At 38.1% G+C, this 18,898-nt stretch overlaps 4 protein-coding genes across 8 annotated transcripts in view; 1 reads left to right on the plus strand and 3 right to left on the minus strand.

Annotated features, from left to right (window-relative positions):
• LOC108887178 (platelet-derived growth factor subunit A) overlaps positions 1-18,898 on the plus strand; it is a 48,262-nt gene that overhangs the window by 7,922 nt on the left and 21,442 nt on the right. The window contains exons 2-3 of one of the 4 annotated variants that reach the window (XM_051070415.1): positions 6,879-6,942; positions 18,204-18,773. The gene's annotated coding sequence lies outside the window, so the exon portion shown is untranslated. Of the gene's footprint in view, positions 1-6,878; positions 6,943-18,018; positions 18,044-18,203; positions 18,774-18,898 lie in introns of those variants that run through there. The other 3 variants (XM_018682451.2, XM_051070416.1, XM_018682452.2) reach the window with 3 other exon arrangements.
• Positions 123-3,088, minus strand: LOC108887177 (carcinoembryonic antigen-related cell adhesion molecule 2-like). Its single transcript, XM_018682449.2, has 6 exons — positions 2,954-3,088; positions 2,178-2,784; positions 1,610-1,954; positions 1,032-1,377; positions 879-936; positions 123-728 (listed from the first exon to the last, which is right to left on the minus strand). Exons 3-6 carry the CDS (start codon positions 1,938-1,940, stop codon positions 534-536), a joined length of 930 nt encoding a protein of 309 aa, XP_018537965.1. The 5' UTR covers positions 1,941-1,954; positions 2,178-2,784; positions 2,954-3,088; the 3' UTR covers positions 123-533.
• LOC108887180 (uncharacterized) lies at positions 4,351-8,831 on the minus strand. Of its 2 annotated transcripts, none has more exons than XM_051070414.1 (9): positions 8,575-8,831; positions 8,051-8,353; positions 7,738-7,971; positions 7,158-7,262; positions 6,776-6,976; positions 6,026-6,364; positions 5,551-5,896; positions 5,400-5,454; positions 4,351-5,017 (listed from the first exon to the last, which is right to left on the minus strand). In XM_051070414.1, the coding sequence occupies exons 1-9, from the start codon at positions 8,627-8,629 to the stop codon at positions 4,883-4,885; spliced, it is 1,773 nt and encodes a 590-aa protein (XP_050926371.1). In that variant the 5' UTR covers positions 8,630-8,831; the 3' UTR covers positions 4,351-4,882. The 2 variants fall into 2 exon arrangements, with proteins under 2 accessions (XP_050926371.1, XP_050926370.1); XM_051070413.1 differs by having other exon boundaries at positions 5,400-5,457; positions 8,575-8,830.
• On the minus strand, positions 9,784-14,362 carry LOC108887219 (uncharacterized). Its single transcript, XM_051070257.1, has 9 exons — positions 14,070-14,362; positions 13,597-13,893; positions 13,284-13,517; positions 13,028-13,132; positions 12,495-12,710; positions 11,708-12,049; positions 11,120-11,465; positions 10,970-11,027; positions 9,784-10,819 (listed from the first exon to the last, which is right to left on the minus strand). The coding sequence occupies exons 1-9, from the start codon at positions 14,122-14,124 to the stop codon at positions 10,625-10,627; spliced, it is 1,848 nt and encodes a 615-aa protein (XP_050926214.1). The 5' UTR covers positions 14,125-14,362; the 3' UTR covers positions 9,784-10,624.

Here is an 18,898-nt window from a genome sequence, read left to right on the forward strand (position 1 = left end):
AAGCAAATTTAGAAGGTGTTATCTAGTTGGTTTACTATTCAAAGAAAAACTCCTCAAACCGAACTCTGTGGTTGCTTCGTATGGGCAGAATTATGTGTCACTAGAAAATGAATTTTATAATTGCATTGTGACCACCCTCACTTTTTCACATGGATTAATGTCTGTCTATCACAGGGAAATGAATGAAATGAAGAGTATAATTTGTTCTGTCTTGTACATCTGAAGCTTTAACAAACATACAGATAATTGAAACAACACCATCTATTCACATATAACATGCTAAAGGGACCCCTGACTGCTCATCACAGCACATGATCTCAGACAGTAATAATGTAATGTAACTGGTGCAATGAGTTACATTTTCTCAGCACCCTTGCAGGATGTGTGTGCAGTAATATTTTCCACTGTTTGCTGATGTGTTTCTGTTCATGGGAGATGTTTTTAAACGACCAGAGATCTGTACTCTGGAGCTCTGCTGATCTCTCTCAAAATCCTTCTGTAGAGTCAAAATCTTTTGTAATGACAACAGATGCTCACTCGGGGCTCCTGACATGTCTAAAGTTGACCACAGCGTAATGGACATGCTCCTGTTCTCTGGGCTGATGTGGCTGGACGGTGGAGTAAAGATGATCTGTGAGTTTCTTAGAGAAGTGGACCGTGCTGTAGTGAAGGTCATCCCTCTCTGTTGGTTGAGCTGAGATCTCGTCATACACAGGACCAGGGTTTAGCTGATGAGGACACAAGACAAATAACCACTTTACATTATACTTCACTTTAAGGTTTTACCTCTCTTGCTGTATTCAGAGCAATATAAAATGACTTCAACTGAAAGGAAAAGATCATTCTGAGGGAAGTAGTTTTCAAATTCTAATCTTTACCTGTTCCATGTTGTCTGAGGTTTCAGTTCTACGAGACTGTCTGGAAGTCCTCTTTTTTCTGGTTAGAAACATGAATGAGTATATAAATGAATAAGTCATTTCAGACTGGAGATTGAATGTTGTTGCATTGAAACAAAGCAGAGAGTTGCTAACCTAATCCACAAGAAGACAGGAAGAGGTATGATGACCAGGAGAACAGCACAGACTCCTGCAGCTGCTGCTGGTGTCCATTTGCCCATTTTATTTTTGACTGTGAGAGTCTTTTCAGATGAGCTGATGTTGTGGGTTTGAACAGCACAGGAGTATTTTCCTGCATGCTGACTGCTGACTGGGTCCAGAACCAGGTGTTTGGTTTGCTTCTCTGGCAGGGTCAGAGGTCGACTGTTCATGTACCAAAGGTAGTTGGTGTCATCAGTCAGAGGACAGCTGGTACTGCAGGTCAGTGTGACTCTCTGACCCTCTGTCACCTCTGCAGAGGGAGTAAACTTCACTCTCAGGTCTGAAAGAGTTAATTAACAATAATTGTAAAACACACATACACACACACACTCTCATAACAAATCCTTTTCACAGTGAACATTAGTTAGACCTTAAATATTCAGCAGTCTTAAGTGAGTCTTGACTACAGACTGAGCCTTTAGTTGTCTTGAGTAAAGTCTACTGAATGCTGCTAGTGAGGAGCTGTGAGGGAGCAACACATTTTTTGTTGAAAAATATATGTTCAGAGTTACCTGTGACGATCAGAATTACTCCAGGTAGATCAGACTGTTTCCATCCTTCATTGTGTTGCTGGAGCCTGAATGTGTATTCTGCTGAGTCATTCTTCCTCAGCTTCTTTATTGTCAGGATGTGGTGGTTCTTCATCTTATCATGATACTCCACACGACGACTAACAGCTTTAACCCGCTTTTCAGCTTCCTCCTCACCACTTCTCTTTGTTTTATACCAAAATTTAGACTTTGGCTGCTTGTTGTAAGGATAAGAGTATTCACTTGAAATGTTCACTGAAGAACCTTGCAGAGCACAGATTCTCCTTTTGACATAATTTACAATTGAACACATCTTATCATTGATACCTGAAATATAAACAGCAAAAGTGGAGATACAGCTCAAAATTCACGAACAACAGCCTAAAAATGAAAATCAAGTACTTCATAGCCACAACATTATATTGAGGTGTTTCTGTTATTTTGTCCACCTCCTTATTACTCAAATTGTTATTATTTTTAATTTCCTCTCTAACATTGGAGACAAGAAGCAAAAATGTCCCATTCCCAAGTTATTACAGGTCATACTCACAGACTTCAGCAGAGAACAGATCCTCATAGCCTTTTACAGCACAAGACCAGTTTATATCAGAGAGACTGGAATTTAGACAAAGTGGATTCTTAGAGGATGTGTAGAGGGTTTTGTTGTGATACCAACTGTAGGAAGCTTGTGAATCAGTCAGAGGACAGCTGGTATTACAGCACACTTTGACAAACTTGCCTGCAGGAGTCTTTTGAACATGTACTTCTGTTAGGAGAAAATAATTACTCCATTAGTTACTGTGACAAATAGTTATAGGTAACTCTGAAGCTTTGTTTAAACAACAAGAGTTGTAATGAAAAATTACAATAAGACTAAAGTCATTGTGCCGATGAGGAGGTAAAAACAGATTTTTTTCAACAAAGCAAAGATTTGACTCTATGAACAATTAGAATAAATGACGCTTATTCATCTACTCTGTGAAAATGTGACTTGAAAGGGAGCAGGGTGATAGCAGTGTTTGTGTGTTTGTGGTAGTTTGGGAAAACTAAACCTGTGGGATATGTGATGGAGCAGGGCTCAACTTCTAATTTCTCCTGATAAGAACACATTCTGCCTTTAGCATAGGTCACACTAAAGCAGCTCGATGTGACAGAATCTGGACAAAAAGAAATGACATTCATGGTTTCAACCAGTCAGTTAGTCATAGTTTCACACACATTTTCACATAACATTGCAGAGTTTTAATTGTAAAATTAAAATTAAAAATGAAAAGTGTATAATCAGAAATTGTCAAACATGATGGAGAGCTAAATGTTGTCACTCACCCACTGAGACTTCAGGGGCTCTGAGATGCTCGTAGCCTTTGATAGCACAGGAGTATGTGACTGCTTCCTCACTGCTGACCAGCTGTTGGTACCAGGGAGACCAGTCCTGATAGAGAAACTCTCTGTTCTTATACCAGATATAGGCTGCAGGGTTTTCAGTCAGAGGACAGCTGGTGCTACACATCAGTGATACTGTCTGTTCCTCTGTGGTGGGAATCACCTTTACCTGCAGGTCTGACATGATAAGACACAAAGTAAGAAAAGTAATAATAAAAAAATAATACATAACAGAGAGTAATTGTACCTGTAACGTGGAGTATGATGCCATTAAGCCAGCAGTCACTTGGGTCATCTGTATTCTCTCTGCAGCAGTATTTGTTTGTATCACTCTCTCTTAGATCATTGATTGTTAGAGTGAGTTGACTTTTTTCAGACACGTTGTACATTACATGACGTCCATCAGCAGAGAACTCATTCTGGACATATTTGGATCCATTCCAGTGCACAGTGTACCATTTGTTTCTTGAATTGGGATGTTCAGCTGAGCAGGACAGATTCACTGCTGAACCTTTTAAGGCACAGATGCTCCTTTGTTTCCCCAGAACCCCTTTAACAGAAAACAGTTTTCTTTATACGAAATCATTTATATTAGTATGAAATGTAATGGGTAATACTCTCAGTCTTTAATACATCTGAAGAGCTCATAACAATAGTGTCAGAAATGTTCTACAATTTTTCACCATCTCAACTTCAATGATTCCTGGAAAAATAATTTAATATATTTTATGGTTTATAGTTAAATATTACAATGTAAGAAAGGATAAACAACCACTCATACCTGTGATGTACAGGATAAAACCCATAAACACATGTCCAGCTTCGGCCAACAACATGGCTGTCGTAGTCTTCAGCTTCTAATCAGATCATTGATTGTATAATTCTTTTAATGGTCTTATCACTGTATTCATGAAAACTAATAAATCAACAGAAATGTGAAATAAACAGACAAAATTATAAGCAGTCTACTCACGGATGAAAGGCTGATTAAAGACTAGACTGTTGGTCAGTGTCAGTGTGGCTGATTGACTTCCTTTCTCTTTATCATTTTTAGTACAGAGAGACATCTAGTGAAGAATGTGTTTAATGCTGTGGTTGGTAGATGTGATATTTTGTCATAAAAAGTTTAATCTAACTTCTAACTTACATTTTTTTCTCTCACTCTGTTGTTTTGTTGTTATTTGTTTGTGTTTACATGATGACATAACTCAACATGCAGCAGGAGTGTAATGCATTATATTTTCAGTTTCCAGGGTGAGAACAGAGTGATGTGGCGCTGTCTGTGCTTGTTTCATGGTGGGTAAGGGTGAGGAAGAACTTCACCGCAGAGGAAGCTGCAGTCATTATATCTGTGATCATTTTATTCACAACACCACATGCAGAGCACCATATATTTTTGTCAGTAACAACTTTACATTTTTACACTCACAGCTGCAAATCATTTATAAAATAACACAACATTAGGCTCACTGGAAACAGCCACCAGGTGCTGCAATGCGCTTCTCTGGCAAAATTGTCTGTGTTATAGATCAGGTGCATCCAATCAGTCAAAGAGCCAAAAAGAAAAAGCTGTATTGCCTTTCAAGCCATATCATCACAACATGCATGCACACTCACACACACAGTTGATTTTTGTAATCTCTGGAGACGTTACATAGACCTACAATCATGGCCTGAAGACTAACCCTAATCACTGAACCAAACATCAGGTTTTTTCTAACTGGACTAGTCATCCTCAACTAACTGGTCTTTAGTCTGAAATCAGTTTCCAAAGTAACAGACAGCTTTGAGGCAGACACTTCTATGATGTTGAAGTCACTGAAACTGTCAGAGGAAGGTGCTTTGGAAAATACTGTGGCCACTGATGTCTGTTTAGTTAGAGTTCCCTGGGTTGATGGTTGAGTAGAGCGCCTCTGTGTGGTTAGAGAAGAGAAGTCTGCTATAGTGATGGTCATCCTGCTGTGTTGGTTGAGCTGAGATGTTTTCATACATGGGACCAGAGTGTAGCTGAGAAAACAAGACAAATATTATTACTTTACATTATATTTCATTCAAACGTTTAATCAGAGCCTTGTGACTAGAGCTGAGCTGATAAGTTTTTTGAAAACTTTTTATTATTTATATAGATTTTTATTTTTTGAGGAAAAAGTCATCATGAGATTATTTTTTTCTAACGCAGCAGAAAATTTCTGTTCTCTGGGAAGAAGCCAAAAATCTATTCAATCGTACAATCATACTGTACTGTAATGATTGTATGAACAGTAATGAATTGTTCCTAAACAATTAAGTACAAGTCACCAATAGTCACTATTTTAAATCCTACAGACCTGTTACTATGACTTAATGTTGTGCAGGATGTTTGTTGAAAAAGTTTTTTTTTTTTTTTTACCTGCTCAGTGTTCTCTGTTGCTTCAGTTGTAGGAGACTGACCTGAAGTCCTCTTTCTTCTGGTCAGTAAAAGAAATGTATATATATAAATGCACATGAAGCTATTTCAGATAAAAAATTGATTATCACTGATCTACAACAGTGTTGCTCACCTCATCCAAAAGAAGACAACTAGAGGTATGATGACCAGGAGAACAGCACAGACTCCTGCAGCTGCTGCAGATTTGTATTCCCCTCTGATACTTTGGACTGTGAGAGTCCTTCCAGATGAGCTGATGCTGTGGGTTTTAACAGCACAGGAGTAGTCTCCTGCATGCTGACTGCTGACTGGGTCCAGAACCAGGTGTTTGGTTTGACTCTTTAGCAGGGTCAGAGGTCGACTGTTTAGGTACCAGTTGTAGGTTGTGTTAACAGAAAGAGGACAGCTGGTGATGCAGGTCAGTGTGACTCTCTGACCCTCTGTCACCACTGTGGGAGGAGTAAACTTCACTCTCAGACCTGAAAGATGGTGAGATGGGGTCAGTAGATGTTAAGAAAAGGTTAATAGTTAACTAACAGTCAGTAAGATAACTACTTACACATAGAGACACACACATTATATATGTGTATTATATTCTATCAAATTACCTGTGACAACCAAAGTCACTCCAGGATTATCAGACTGTTTCTGTCCATCATCTGTTTGGAGTCTGAATATGTATTCAGCAGAGTCGTTCTTCTTTAGGTTAATGATTGTCAGGATGTGATGATTATTTTTGTTGTCATGGTACTCCACACGACCCACAGTCTCGGACATCTTTTCACCAGCTTCCTTGTCACCTCTCTTTATTTTATACCAAAATTTGGACCGGGGCTGCAGGTGGTCAGGATAGGAGTATTCACTTGAGATGTTCACTGAAGAGCCTTGTAGAGCACAGATTCTCCTTCTGACATAATTCACTCTCCAACAGCTGTTATCCAAAACACCTAATATATAAGAAACAAAGAATAGTAGGAAAAAGTTTCAAGGCAAAATTTTTTAATAGTAAGAATTACATTTTCTCTATGCTCAACAATGCAGACTGTCAACCAGAGTGGTAGTTTTATGAATAATTTCCCCCAATGACTGATTTAACATGCTCTCACTCTATAGGGACATCTAGTGGCCACAAGTCTTCACCACAGTTTCATTAGTGATTTGATGGCCAGAGAATTACAAAGTAATAATAGAATGAATGGATGCACAATTCTTAGTAGACCTTCAGGGCTGCTGCATTAAACTGTACAGTTTGTCATTATCCACTCCACTCATGCTGTGTCATCATCTAGATCATTGTATTTCTTGTATTCATATTTATGACAACGATTATTCCATAAGTTCAAACAGATTCTACTCACAGACTTCAGGAGATGGCAAATTCTCAAGACCTTTTACAGCACAGGAGACACTATGAGCAGAAGTGGACAGTAAAAACTGTTGTCTCTCATTGTGTCTGTACAGTTCTCTATCCTGGTACCACCTATAGGCAGTCTGATTGTCAGTCAGAGGACAGCTGGTGATACAGGTCAGTGATGAAGAAGTCTTTTGAATGTTTACTTCTGTTGAAAGATAATAAGAACACAATGGTAATGGTAAATTAAATAAGTTAAAATTTACTAAGAAAGCAAAACAAAAAGATTAATACTGTGAACACAAAATAAACGACTGTGATAACAATCTCAGTTGTGAAAAATAGAGTTGTGAGATTTGGACGTTTTTAAATGTTTGTAGAAACTTAACCTCTGGGATATGTGATGGAGCAGGGCTTATCCACTGATGTGTGGTTATTAGAACACATTCTCCCTTCAGCATAGGTCACAGTAAAGCAGGTAGATGTGACAGAATCTGAACAGAAAGAAATGCGATTTAGTACTTGGTGAACATAGTTTGTGGTAATTTCAGTCATTCCTTTTGAGTGTAACATGTCAAACCACATAATGCAAACATTATGCAGGTAAAATGTTCATTTCTAGTTTGTGTTTTCCATCACTACAGTACTCTGAAACATGAGTTGCTCTAACTTGAAATCTTCTGATCTAACTTAATAAGTTAAATGAATGTACTGCTAAAAGGTCACTAATCCCTTTGAATGAAACAAAACTCGCATATTAGCTGACATCTCAGCATTCATTGTTTGAGAGTTAACACTCTGCAGAGATTGTTCTTTTTTGTAGTGGAAAGAAAACAACACATACTTAACAGACATGCTTGTATTGCCCTGTCCTTTCACTTGTATTTTTAAGATGAAACATCAAGTTATATTTTACAGTTCATATTGCATAACATAATGAGTAATAAATAAATAAATGTTGTAACTCACCCACTGAGACTTCAGGGGCTCTGAGATGCTCGTAGCCTTTGATAGCACAGGAGTATGTGACTGCTTCCTCACTGCTGACCAGCTGTTGGTACCAGGGAGACCAGTCCTGATAGAGAAACTCTCTGTTCTTGTACCAGATGTAGGCTGCAGGGTTTTCAGTCAGAGGACAGCTGGTGCTACACATCAGTGATACTGTCTGTTCCTCTGTGGTGGGAATCACCTTTACCTGCAGGTCTGACATGATGGTGAATAAAATAAAAATTCATATGCTGATACCAGACTTAAAATAATACATTGTAGGCAGAAATTGTACCTGCAACATGGAGTATGATGCCATTAAGCCAACAGTATGTTGGGTCATCTGTATTCTCTCTGCAGCAGTAATTATCTGTATCATTCTCTCTTAGATCATTGATTGTTAGAGTGAGTTGACTTTTTTCAGATACATTGTACATTACATGACGTCCATCAGCAGAGAGCTCATTCTGGACATATTTGGATCCATTCCAGTGCACAGTGTACCATTTGTTTCTTGAATTGGGATGTTCAGCTGAGCAGGACAGATTCACTGATGAACCTTTTAAGGCACAAATGATGTTTCCTTTTCCATTAACCCCTTTAACAGAAGCAAAATTCAGGACAGGTTTATATCATTGTAAGAGCAAATTGCAAATTCTAGCAGGTCATAATCATAAAAAAAAAAAATCATAAAATTGTCCTTTTCTTTTCTTTTCTTTTCCACAGTATCATACAGTATAATTCACTTCAGAAAAACAAATTTGAAATAGTTTACAGATAATTATTGTTTTATAAGAAGGGTTAAATAATAAATCATACCTGAGATGCAAAGGATGAAACCCAGAAACACACATCCAACTTCCACCAACAACATGGCTGTTGTAATCAGAGGGTTGATTTTATAACAGTATTTATATCAGTCTTGTAAAAACGGCTGCGTTAATTTAAAAGAAAGAATCATAAATGTAACCCGGTGGTTAAATTCAACAGCAAGTTCACTTACAACCCAAAGACTGGAGAGGAGCGTTTGTCAGTGTGAGTGCAGTTGGTAGCTTGCATGTAGCTCTTAAACCATAACTTCACTTCCTTCTAAATGAAGTAATATTGTTCTTAGTAAAGGAAACCACAAAACTGAAGACATTTTCTTTGCTAGTTATACAATGTCCTGTTTTCAAATAGAAAACTTATTTTTGAACTACACAGTATTATCTCACTTACACTGACTTCTCTCAGTTATTGTTGTTCTGTTTTTAAAAATTCCTACTTAGTGTGTTAGGTTTTTATGAAAATGCAAAAGTAAAGTGCCTTATCTAATCAGCATCCGCTGTTGTAAGAGTTAGAGGTTTGGGAAGTGAAGAAGTCAGGACAACGCGTTGGTTTACGGTAAAAAAACAAAACAGAACTAAAAAACTGAATGAGGGAGTGATTTAGGGCATTGCTTTAGAAAACAGGTAGGTGACAAAGGACGAGTACAAACTGACTAAACTGAAACTTAAACCAAATCCTAAAACAAAAACATATATGCGCGTAAAGATGAAAATAGACCACTATTAAAGATACCTTTGGTCCTTCCTAACTGCTTAAAAAAGCAGTTTTATCAATCATGTTTGATTTGAGAAGTCCACATGCACACATGGAGACCTTGTTTTCTTGATTTTAAAATTTTCCCTGTTAAAGAAAACAACATGAAATATTTACAGGAACTTTATTCGGTCAAATTTAAGACATTTTAAAGACTTCACATGAAGTGCATGAGTGCATAAGTGCATTTCAAGACCCTCTGCCCACTGTAGCAATTGTAAGAAGTCACTGATGAGTGTACTGTCTCATAAGGGAAAAAATACATTTAAGTAAAACTTGAGTTGCTTAGTCAGCACCTCAGTGTTGATGTTTGCTGTAACATTAGCTATCTAAGTTAACACTGGACTATAATAGAGTTAATGGCTGGATTGAGCTGCAAATAAATTTAGGTAAGAATTGTTAGATAGCTAAAAATAAAAAATAAAAAAGGCAAGTCAGGTGACTGAATAGATGAGTGACAATTTATTTATGATTAACAATAATGTTTTGTGTGACCACCCTCAATGTTTACATGGATTAATGTTTGTTACCGTCTCTCTCTATCACACAAACAGTTATGAAAAGGTGCTATTACATCATAATATCTGATTTATTCATTTAACATTTCATTTTACAGATTTCTCTCTTGTTGTGTGCACCATTTACACATCACTTGATATATATGATTAAAGTTATAAATGTGTCCTTAACATCTTCTGAGGCATGCAACAGCCATGACCTTATTGGAACATCAACATTTATTCAGTGGAAAGTAGCTGGGAAATTAGTATAATTTGCTCTCTCTTGTACATCTGAAGCTTTAACAAACATACAGATAATCAAAATAACACCATCTGTTCACATATAACATGCTAAAGGGACCCCTGACTGCTCATTCTGCTCTTTATCAGCTGGGAGTTTGTCCTTCAGATGGCACCATCATTGCAGCACATGATCTCAGACAGTGATGCTAATTCTGATGCAATCAGTTACATTTTCTCAGCACCCTTGCGGGATGTGTGCACAGTAATATTTTCCACTGTTTGCTGATATGTTTCCGTTCATGGAAAGTATTTGTATCTGGAGCTGGGTTGATCTTTCTATTTTTAGTTTATCAAATGGAGAAAATACTACAGATAGTGAGAGATGAGATTTGATTCTTAAAACAGGTGAAGTTTGTGAGTATGTTTTTGGGAGTGTGAAAAACATAGAATGTGCTAAAGTCTTTTTCAACATAGTGTACTACTACTTCTCTTGATATGCAAGGTCCCTCTGTGGAGTCAAAATCTTTTGTAATGACAACAGATGCTCACTCGGGGCTCCTGTCATGTCTAAAGTTGACCACAGCGTAATGGACATGCTCCTGTTCTCTGGGCTGATGTGGCTGGACGGTGGAGTAAAGAGGATCTGTGAGTTTCTTAGAGAAGTGGACCGTGCTGTAGTGAAGGTCATCCCTCTCTGTTGGTTGAGCTGAGATCTCGTCATACACAGGACCAGGGTTTAGCTGATGAGGACACAAGACAAATAACCACTTTACATTATACTTCACTTTAAGGTTTTACCTCTCTTGCTGTATTCAGAGCAATATAAAATGACTTCAACTGGAAGGAAAAGATCATTCTGAGGGAAGTAGTTTTCAAATTCTAATCTTTACCTGTTCCATGTTGTCTGAGGTTTCAGTTCTACGAGACTGTCTGGAAGTCCTCTTTTTTCTGGTTAGAGACATGAATGAGTATATAAATGAATAAGTCATTTCAGACTGGAGATTGAATGTTGCATTGAAACAAAGCAGAGAGTTGCTAACCTAATCCACAAGAAGACAGGAAGAGGTATGATGACCAGGAGAACAGCACAGACTCCTGCAGCTGCTGCTGGTGTCCATTTGCCCATTTTGTTTTTGACTGTGAGAGTCTTTTCAGATGAGCTGATGTTGTGGGTTTGAACAGCACAGGAGTATTTTCCTGCATGCTGACTGCTGACTGGGTCCAGAACCAGGTGTTTGGTTTGGTTCTCTGGCAGGGTCAGAGGTCGACTGTTCATGTACCAAAGGTAGTTGGTGTCATCAGTCAGAGGACAGCTGGTACTGCAGGTCAGTGTGACTCTCTGACCCTCTGTCACCTCTGCAGAGGGAGTAAACTTCACTCTCAGGTCTGAAAGAGTTAATTAACAATAATTGTAAAACACACACACACACACACACACACACACACTCTCATAACAAATCCTTTTCACAGTGAACATTAGTTAGACCTTAAATATTCAGCAGTCTTAAGTGAGTCTTGACTACAGACTGAACCTTTAGTTGTCTTGAGTAAAGTCTACTGAATGCTGCTAGTGAGGAGCTGTGAGGGAGCAACACATTTTTTGTTGAAAAATATATGTTCAGAGTTACCTGTGACGATCAGAATTACTCCAGGTAGATCAGACTGTTTCCATCCTTCATTGTGTTGCTGGAGCCTGAATGTGTATTCTGCTGAGTCATTCTTCCTCAGCTTCTTTATTGTCAGGTTGTGGTGGTTCTTCATGTTATCATGATACTCCACACGGCTGACAGCTTCAATCAGCTTTTCAGCTTCCTCCTCACCACTTCTTTTTGTTTTATACCAAAATTTAGACTTTGGCTGCTTGTTGTAAGGATAAGAGTATTCACTTGAAATGTTCACTGAAGAGCCTTGCAGAGCACAGATTCTCCTTTTGACATAATTTACAATCCAGCACATCTTATCATTGATACCTGAAATATACAACAATAACAGTAAAAGTAGAGATACAGCTCAATATAAATGACAGCCTAAAGATGAAAATCAAGTTGCATCAACTCCTCTGATATCTCTGGTCTATATTTTTTCAAAGCCACCTGTGTGAATTCTCTCTGGGCACTCTGGTTTCCTCCCACAGTCCAAAGACATGCATGTTAAGTTAACTGGTGATTCTAAATTGTCCATAGGTGTGAGTGTATATGTATATGTCAGCCCTTTGATAGACCATCAGTGTCAATCAAGACTGGCTCAAGGGATAAACACTATAGATAATGGATGGATGTATTATATTGAAAGGTGCTTCTGTTTTTTGTCCACCTTCTCTGACACATGGACATTATTCAAATTATCTTTCCTGTCTAACATTGGAGATAAGAAGCAGAAATGTCCCACTCTCAAGTTATGACAATTCATACTCACAGACTTCAGCAGAGAACAGATCCTCATGGCCTTTTACAGCACAAGAGAAGTTTGTACCAGAGAGATGAGAATCTACAGAATGTGGACTCTTAGAGGATGCATAGAATATTCTGTTCCAGTACCAAATATAGGAAGTTTGTGAATCAATCAGAGGACAGCTGGTATTACAGGCCACTCTGACAAACTTGTCTGCAGGAGTCTTTTGAACATGTACTTCTGTTAAGAGAAAATAATTAGTCACTACATTAGTTACTGTGACAAGTTAAAGTGTTTAACTTAATCAGTAAATTTAATGAGTTGTTTGATATGAACTATGAAACCCTGGTTTACACAATAATACAAAAGAATTTTAGAAGTGAACTCACTGTGCCAATGAAGAGGTAAAAACATATTTTTTCAAGAAAACAGAGAAGAATAGGATTTAGAATAAATGATCATGCTTATTCATCTACTCTGTGAAAATGTAACTTAAAAGGGAGAAGGGTCACTGAAGTGTTTGTTTGTGTGTTTGTGGTAGTTTGGGAAAACTAAACCTGTGGGATATGTGATGGAGCAGGGCTCATCCTCTGATTTCTCCTGATAAGAACACATTCTGCCTTTAGCATAGGTCACACTAAAGCAGGTCGATGTGACAGAATCTGGACAAAAAGAAATGACATTCAGGATTTTAACTGCTCAGTTAGTCATAGTTTCACACATTTTTATTTTAATGTTTCAGCATTTTAATTGTAAAATCCTGTGTAATCAGAAATTGTCAAACATGATGGAGAGCTAATTGTTGTCACTCACCCACTGAGACTTCAGGGGCTCTGAGATGCTCGTAGCCTTTGATAGCACAGGAGTATGTGACTGCTTCCTCACTGCTGACCAGCTGTTGGTACCAGGGAGACCAGTCCTGATAGAGAAACTCTCCATTCTTGTACCAGATATAGGCTGCAGGGTTTTCAGTCAGAGGACAGCTGGTGCTACACATCAGTGATACTGTCTGTTCCCCTGTGGTGGGAATCACCTTTACCTGCAGGTCTGATATGATAGCACACAAAATAAGAATTCATATACTGATGTCAGTCTTAAAATAATACATAACAGAGAGTAATTGTACCTGCAACATGGAGCTCAGTTCCGTGGAGGTAGCAGAAGTAAGGGTTCTCAGTATTCTCTCTGCAGCAGTAAAACTTTGCATCACTGTCTCTCAGATCTTTGATACTTAGAGTGTTATTCTGTTCCGACATATTGTAGGTTACATGTCCATCTGCAAAGGTCTCATTCAGGACATACTTGTGGCCGTCCCAGTGCACAGTGTACCATTTGTTTCTTGAAGTGGGATGTTCAACTGAGCAGGACAGATTCACTGATGAACCTTTTAAGGCACAGATACTCCTCTGTTTCCCCAGAACCCCTTTAACAGAAAACAGTCATCTTCATACCTATGAGTCATTTATATTGGTATGAAAATGTAAAATAATGGTCATACTTTCATACTGTAATACATCCAAAGTGGTCAAAATCACTGTCAAAAATGTTCAACAATTTTTCTAGATTTCAACTGAAGAAAGAATAGACAACCATTCATACCTGACATGTACAGGATAAGACCCATAAACATACATCCAGCTTCTGCCAACAACATGGCTGTCGTAATCTTCAGCTTCGGTTCAGAAAGTTGATTGTATGATTTTTTTAAATGACTTTATCGTTGTATTTATGAAAGCTTATAAAGCACCAGAAATGTAAATGAATGGAAAAAATCAGCAGCAGTCATCTTACAGATGAAAGGCTGATAAAAGAATGGACTGTTGGTCTGTTTAGGTGACAGGAAAATAAACTGAATGCGGACCTGAAACCAGCAGTTCACTTCCTTCCTACTTAGTAACAAGACTCATCCAGTTACGAATCTGTAAGGTTCAGTAGTTATTTTACATGAAAAACAAATTTACTGTAAAGGTATGCTTGATGACCTCTAACACAGATGTAGGCCAGACAGCAAGTTGTGACTTAACTTCCCAGTATGAAAAGACCAGACTGACCAAGGTTAATGCTTTGCATGAATCACACTCCAAATATACATATGTCACACTTTATTTGGATAGTTCATATCTGGTAATCAATTCGCTATCAAGTGACTAAGTAGTCGAAAATATCAGTGTAACTCACAATATTGTACGACGTTGTTAGTATTCAGCATCTGGGTTAAGGTTAATTTTACAGGGGTTTAAGCTCAACACAATTTTCAATGGTTCTTTGGTTGGCTGCTACTGTAAAGGTATCCTCATTTTTCTCACTTTTCACATATTTTTTCTAAATTATTACTATTCTTGTTGATTTCAGTTTTTATGTAATGTTTTGGCTTCTCATGTAACATGCAGCAGTGTTCAAGTTTTCCTCACAAAGTTGCCACAGTAAGAGCAGAGAGGTGTGAAGCTGTCTGTAAATACAGAAAACAGTAAATAGAAATAGAAAACAGAAAGTAACACCAGAAAAAAACCCAAACACTTCAGTGCATTTACAGGACAAAGCCATCCCACATTTCTTACAAAAGATATTCTGGCCTAGATTGACATGATTACATTACTTTATTTATGCAGTTTTGCAGTGCAGTCAACTGCACATTGATGCTGCTGATCTGTTCTACCACATCCTAAACATGTTCTATTGGATTCAGATCTGGTGGCTGGGGAGGCCACTGAAGAACACTGAACTCACTGTCGCGTTCATAGAAGCAGTTTGAGACAACTTTTGTGACATAGTGCATTATGATACTGGAAGTAACCATCAGAAAACACACTGTGGCATTTAAGCAGTGATTGACATGACCCTGGACTGTTGACACAAAGCAGGCTGGGTCCATGGATCAAATCAAAATACATTACACCAGGCTACGTTTTCCAGTCTTCAGATGTACAGTTTTGATGAGCCTGTTCCCACTACACTTTTACTACAGGAGAGGAACCCAATGTGGTGTTCAGCTTTTGAAGCCCATTCACCTCAAGGTTCAACGTGTTGTGCATTCTGAGATGCTTCTCTGCTCACCACAGTTGTAAGGAGTGATTATCTGAGTTACCATACCCTTTTCTGTCAGCTCCAACCCCACTATTGTCCTCTGACCTCTCTCATCAATAAGGCAGTTCTGTTCATACAACGTCTGCTCATTTTTCATTTTTCATTTCTCACATAAAACACTTAGTTGGAACACTGACACCTTATTCTACTCCTTAACAGTTTGAGTACATCCTTCAGAGGGCGCCATCAGTACAGCACACAGTCCCCACAAGAGGCAGTCAATGGTCACCTTTCCTCAACAGCCTGTGTATTCAGTAGCAGTGTCCCCTGTTTTCTGATCGGTGGATCAGCTCATGGAAAACTTGTCTTAAGACCAGAGATTCTTCTTCTGGAGCCCAGTTGATTGCTCTCTTCTCAGTTTATCAGAGGTGATAATATGAGAAAATTTTTGATACCCAGAACAAGTGCAGTGTGTGTGTGTGTATGTATGTGTGTGCATTTATGAGTTGGTTAATAGTTAACAGTCAGCCATAGTGCTCCAGCTGCACAGAACTGCTCAGTGCCCAGCCATAACATAGTGAAGAAACAGGAAGTCTCTGCAAGCAAGGCAAGGCCATGGTGTGTGTGTGTACTCTGTGTAGTGAAAGAGAGGCAGGCTATATGAGGATGAAGTGTTTCGTTCAAAGCCCATGAGCTATTTTATTCTCCTGTATAAATATTGTGTAGAAGACAGAAACTAAAATAAGTACTTTGTATAGTATTGTATGGTACAGGTTCATTGTAATGAAGGCAACACAATTTAAGTAAATGAGTGTGTAAAGGACAAACATGTCAATCACTTTTATTTTACTACCATTAAATCAGTGACACTCAGAGCAAACAATGAGGTTCAGTAAAACTGTATCACAGTTCTTAATGCAGCTTAGCAGCTGAATGTATGAGCAGCTAGTCACTATTAGCCTGCTGCTGTTTTGACATGACTCTAGTGTTTTAGCTGTGGTTTGTCAATAAAAGCCATTACCATGCTTGACGACCTCTAAGTTGTTAGTATTCAGCATCTGGGTTAAGGTTAATTTAAGCTCAACACAGTTTTCAGTGGTTCTTTGGTTGGCTGCTCTCTGGGTAATAATCTAAATGAGTGAAAATAAATTTCTTAAATGTATTCACTGGATTAATGCAATAAACAAATATATATGCAAATATATGCAATAAAGAAAATAATATCACTGACTGAATTTCTTTTAACAATGACTGAAAAATGTGAAGGCAGTCCGTCATTTTGACAGAATAGAACATAATTTCAACATAACTGAGAACTGTGTCAAGGTCAGGTTCTGTGGCATTACACTCATGCAGGCCGACACACAGCCCTTTTCCATTTTGCACACAGGGTACATTGCAGACATAAATAAATATCTCAGTGCAACTTGCCATCAGGGTGCTGACAGCACATCTACATCACAGGTATACCTTTGTTAGAAAAATAGAATTAAAAATAATTAAAGACAAGTGAATGAAGCCAAAATTCTTCAATCATCAAAACTCTGATGTAGATTCTCCATTTTACATAAGTGAGCACACTGAAAGAGAACGTGAACATAAAAAAAGCACATCTGCATGTGTTTATACAGTTTATCAGGTCCATGTCTAATCAGTATTTCAAGGTGAACCCATCTAATCAAGAGACCAAATGATAACTTCTTGAGATAAACTGAAGTTTGATAATGTCATTATAATTTCTCAGAAGACTTTCCAGAAAGACCTTTATACATACACACTTATATTGTTGTGTGATTCTGCACTGTGAACTTATAAAAACTTCCCTGTCTGTTACCACACATAAGGTACATGTGCATGGAATTTCAAAGACAAAGACATTTTGGTTTTGTTAAACTGTATTATCGTATTATCACCTTATAAAGGTGATATGACAAACTTGTTGGCAAAAAGTGGTTTAGTTATGCACTGAGCAGACACAGAGCAACATTAACATTTATGTGGAGTCGTGATTGTGGCCACCTGGTAAATTTAAGCTTTAGCTTTGTTCTGCTCTCCACCAATTCTATATATAAATGCTCCACTATGTTCATCAGCTTGTTGCTAAAAGTCCATTTACCATTTGGTGCTGAGCAGGTAGCACGTAGTGGCTCTTCAGAACTTTTTTGATGAAAACAGCTGCATGCTTTCACTGATATGAACATGACGTCGTAATCGAGACAGAAAAGTTTCAGGTCATAAAAGCAATGAGCTGTAAGAGCTGGGTGGTGCTTCTCTGTGGATGTGTCACGACAAATGATCCCTTTCACATTACATCATAAATCATTTGATCTAGCGATGAAATATAAATATTGATCAGGGAAACTTTTAATCTCAGATCTGCTTTTACAAGTTAATTAACATTTACAATTAATTAAGGCTGACTTATTCTGTTTTCACTCAACACACTATTTGTTAAGTGCAGTAATCATGTGTACTATCAACTTTTATTAGAGGCAACTCTCCAAGCAGCTGTGCCAAACACAACCAGACAGATTAATAAGACAAAACTAGTAAGTAGTGTCTCTTAATACCAGGGCAAAGCCTCATCAGCTTTTATAAGTTTTCTTCTGTGGTTCAGTCTCCACTCGCTCATGTTGAGCCCTGCCTGCTCGGGGCTTGTTGAGCACTTGTCTCTATTTCTCTATTTCTCTTTTAATGACTTCTCCGCAGAGATATGGATGATGATAATGAGGGCTGATGAAAAGAAGAGTGGAGCCAGGCTACTTCATGTCTCAACACAAGAGAGGAGTTCTGGCTTCCCGACATCACCTGCTGGCAAGTTGGCAAGCACAAAATAACAAGACTGTATAATTAACACATAAACACACACATGCTTGAGTTTTGTTCACTTTGCCAAAAATGCCTTCAAAATAATACCGTCTCAGGGACTGCATTCTAGTGTAAACTTTGGCATTGGTTTTAGATTTTTTTTAACTTGAAATACCTGTGAACTTAATGCTTTATTAAAAAGTCATTAATGGCAGCTTTGCATCAGTGATGTTATGTTGACTGTGAATACACATCCTTGTGTAACAAGCTTACGTATGTTTTACTACTCACTGAAGTAAATGAGACATGGCTCTGTCTATCAGTGCTGGAGTCCTGTTACACAGCATGTAATTACCATCATTGAGAGGGTTACAGGGTTTTCCCCAGAGGAGTTGTTAAGCCTGGCAGCCAAGAATCTTTTTTTGATGAGGGCCTGGCACAGTCCAGCGACAGACTGATGGCGGCAGTAAGGTAGGGGTCTATAGTTTCTGTTATAAGTGTCACAAACAGAATCACAAAATTTCATTTAAAAAAGCTATAACACAGATTCCAAAAATTAAGTCTGTGCTAAAAGCTGACAGGAGATTTGAAGATAT

The sequence above is a fragment of the Lates calcarifer genome, linkage group LG5, assembly GCF_001640805.2.
Source record: "Lates calcarifer isolate ASB-BC8 linkage group LG5, TLL_Latcal_v3, whole genome shotgun sequence".
In the NCBI taxonomy this organism is placed as follows: domain Eukaryota; kingdom Metazoa; phylum Chordata; class Actinopteri; family Centropomidae; genus Lates; species Lates calcarifer.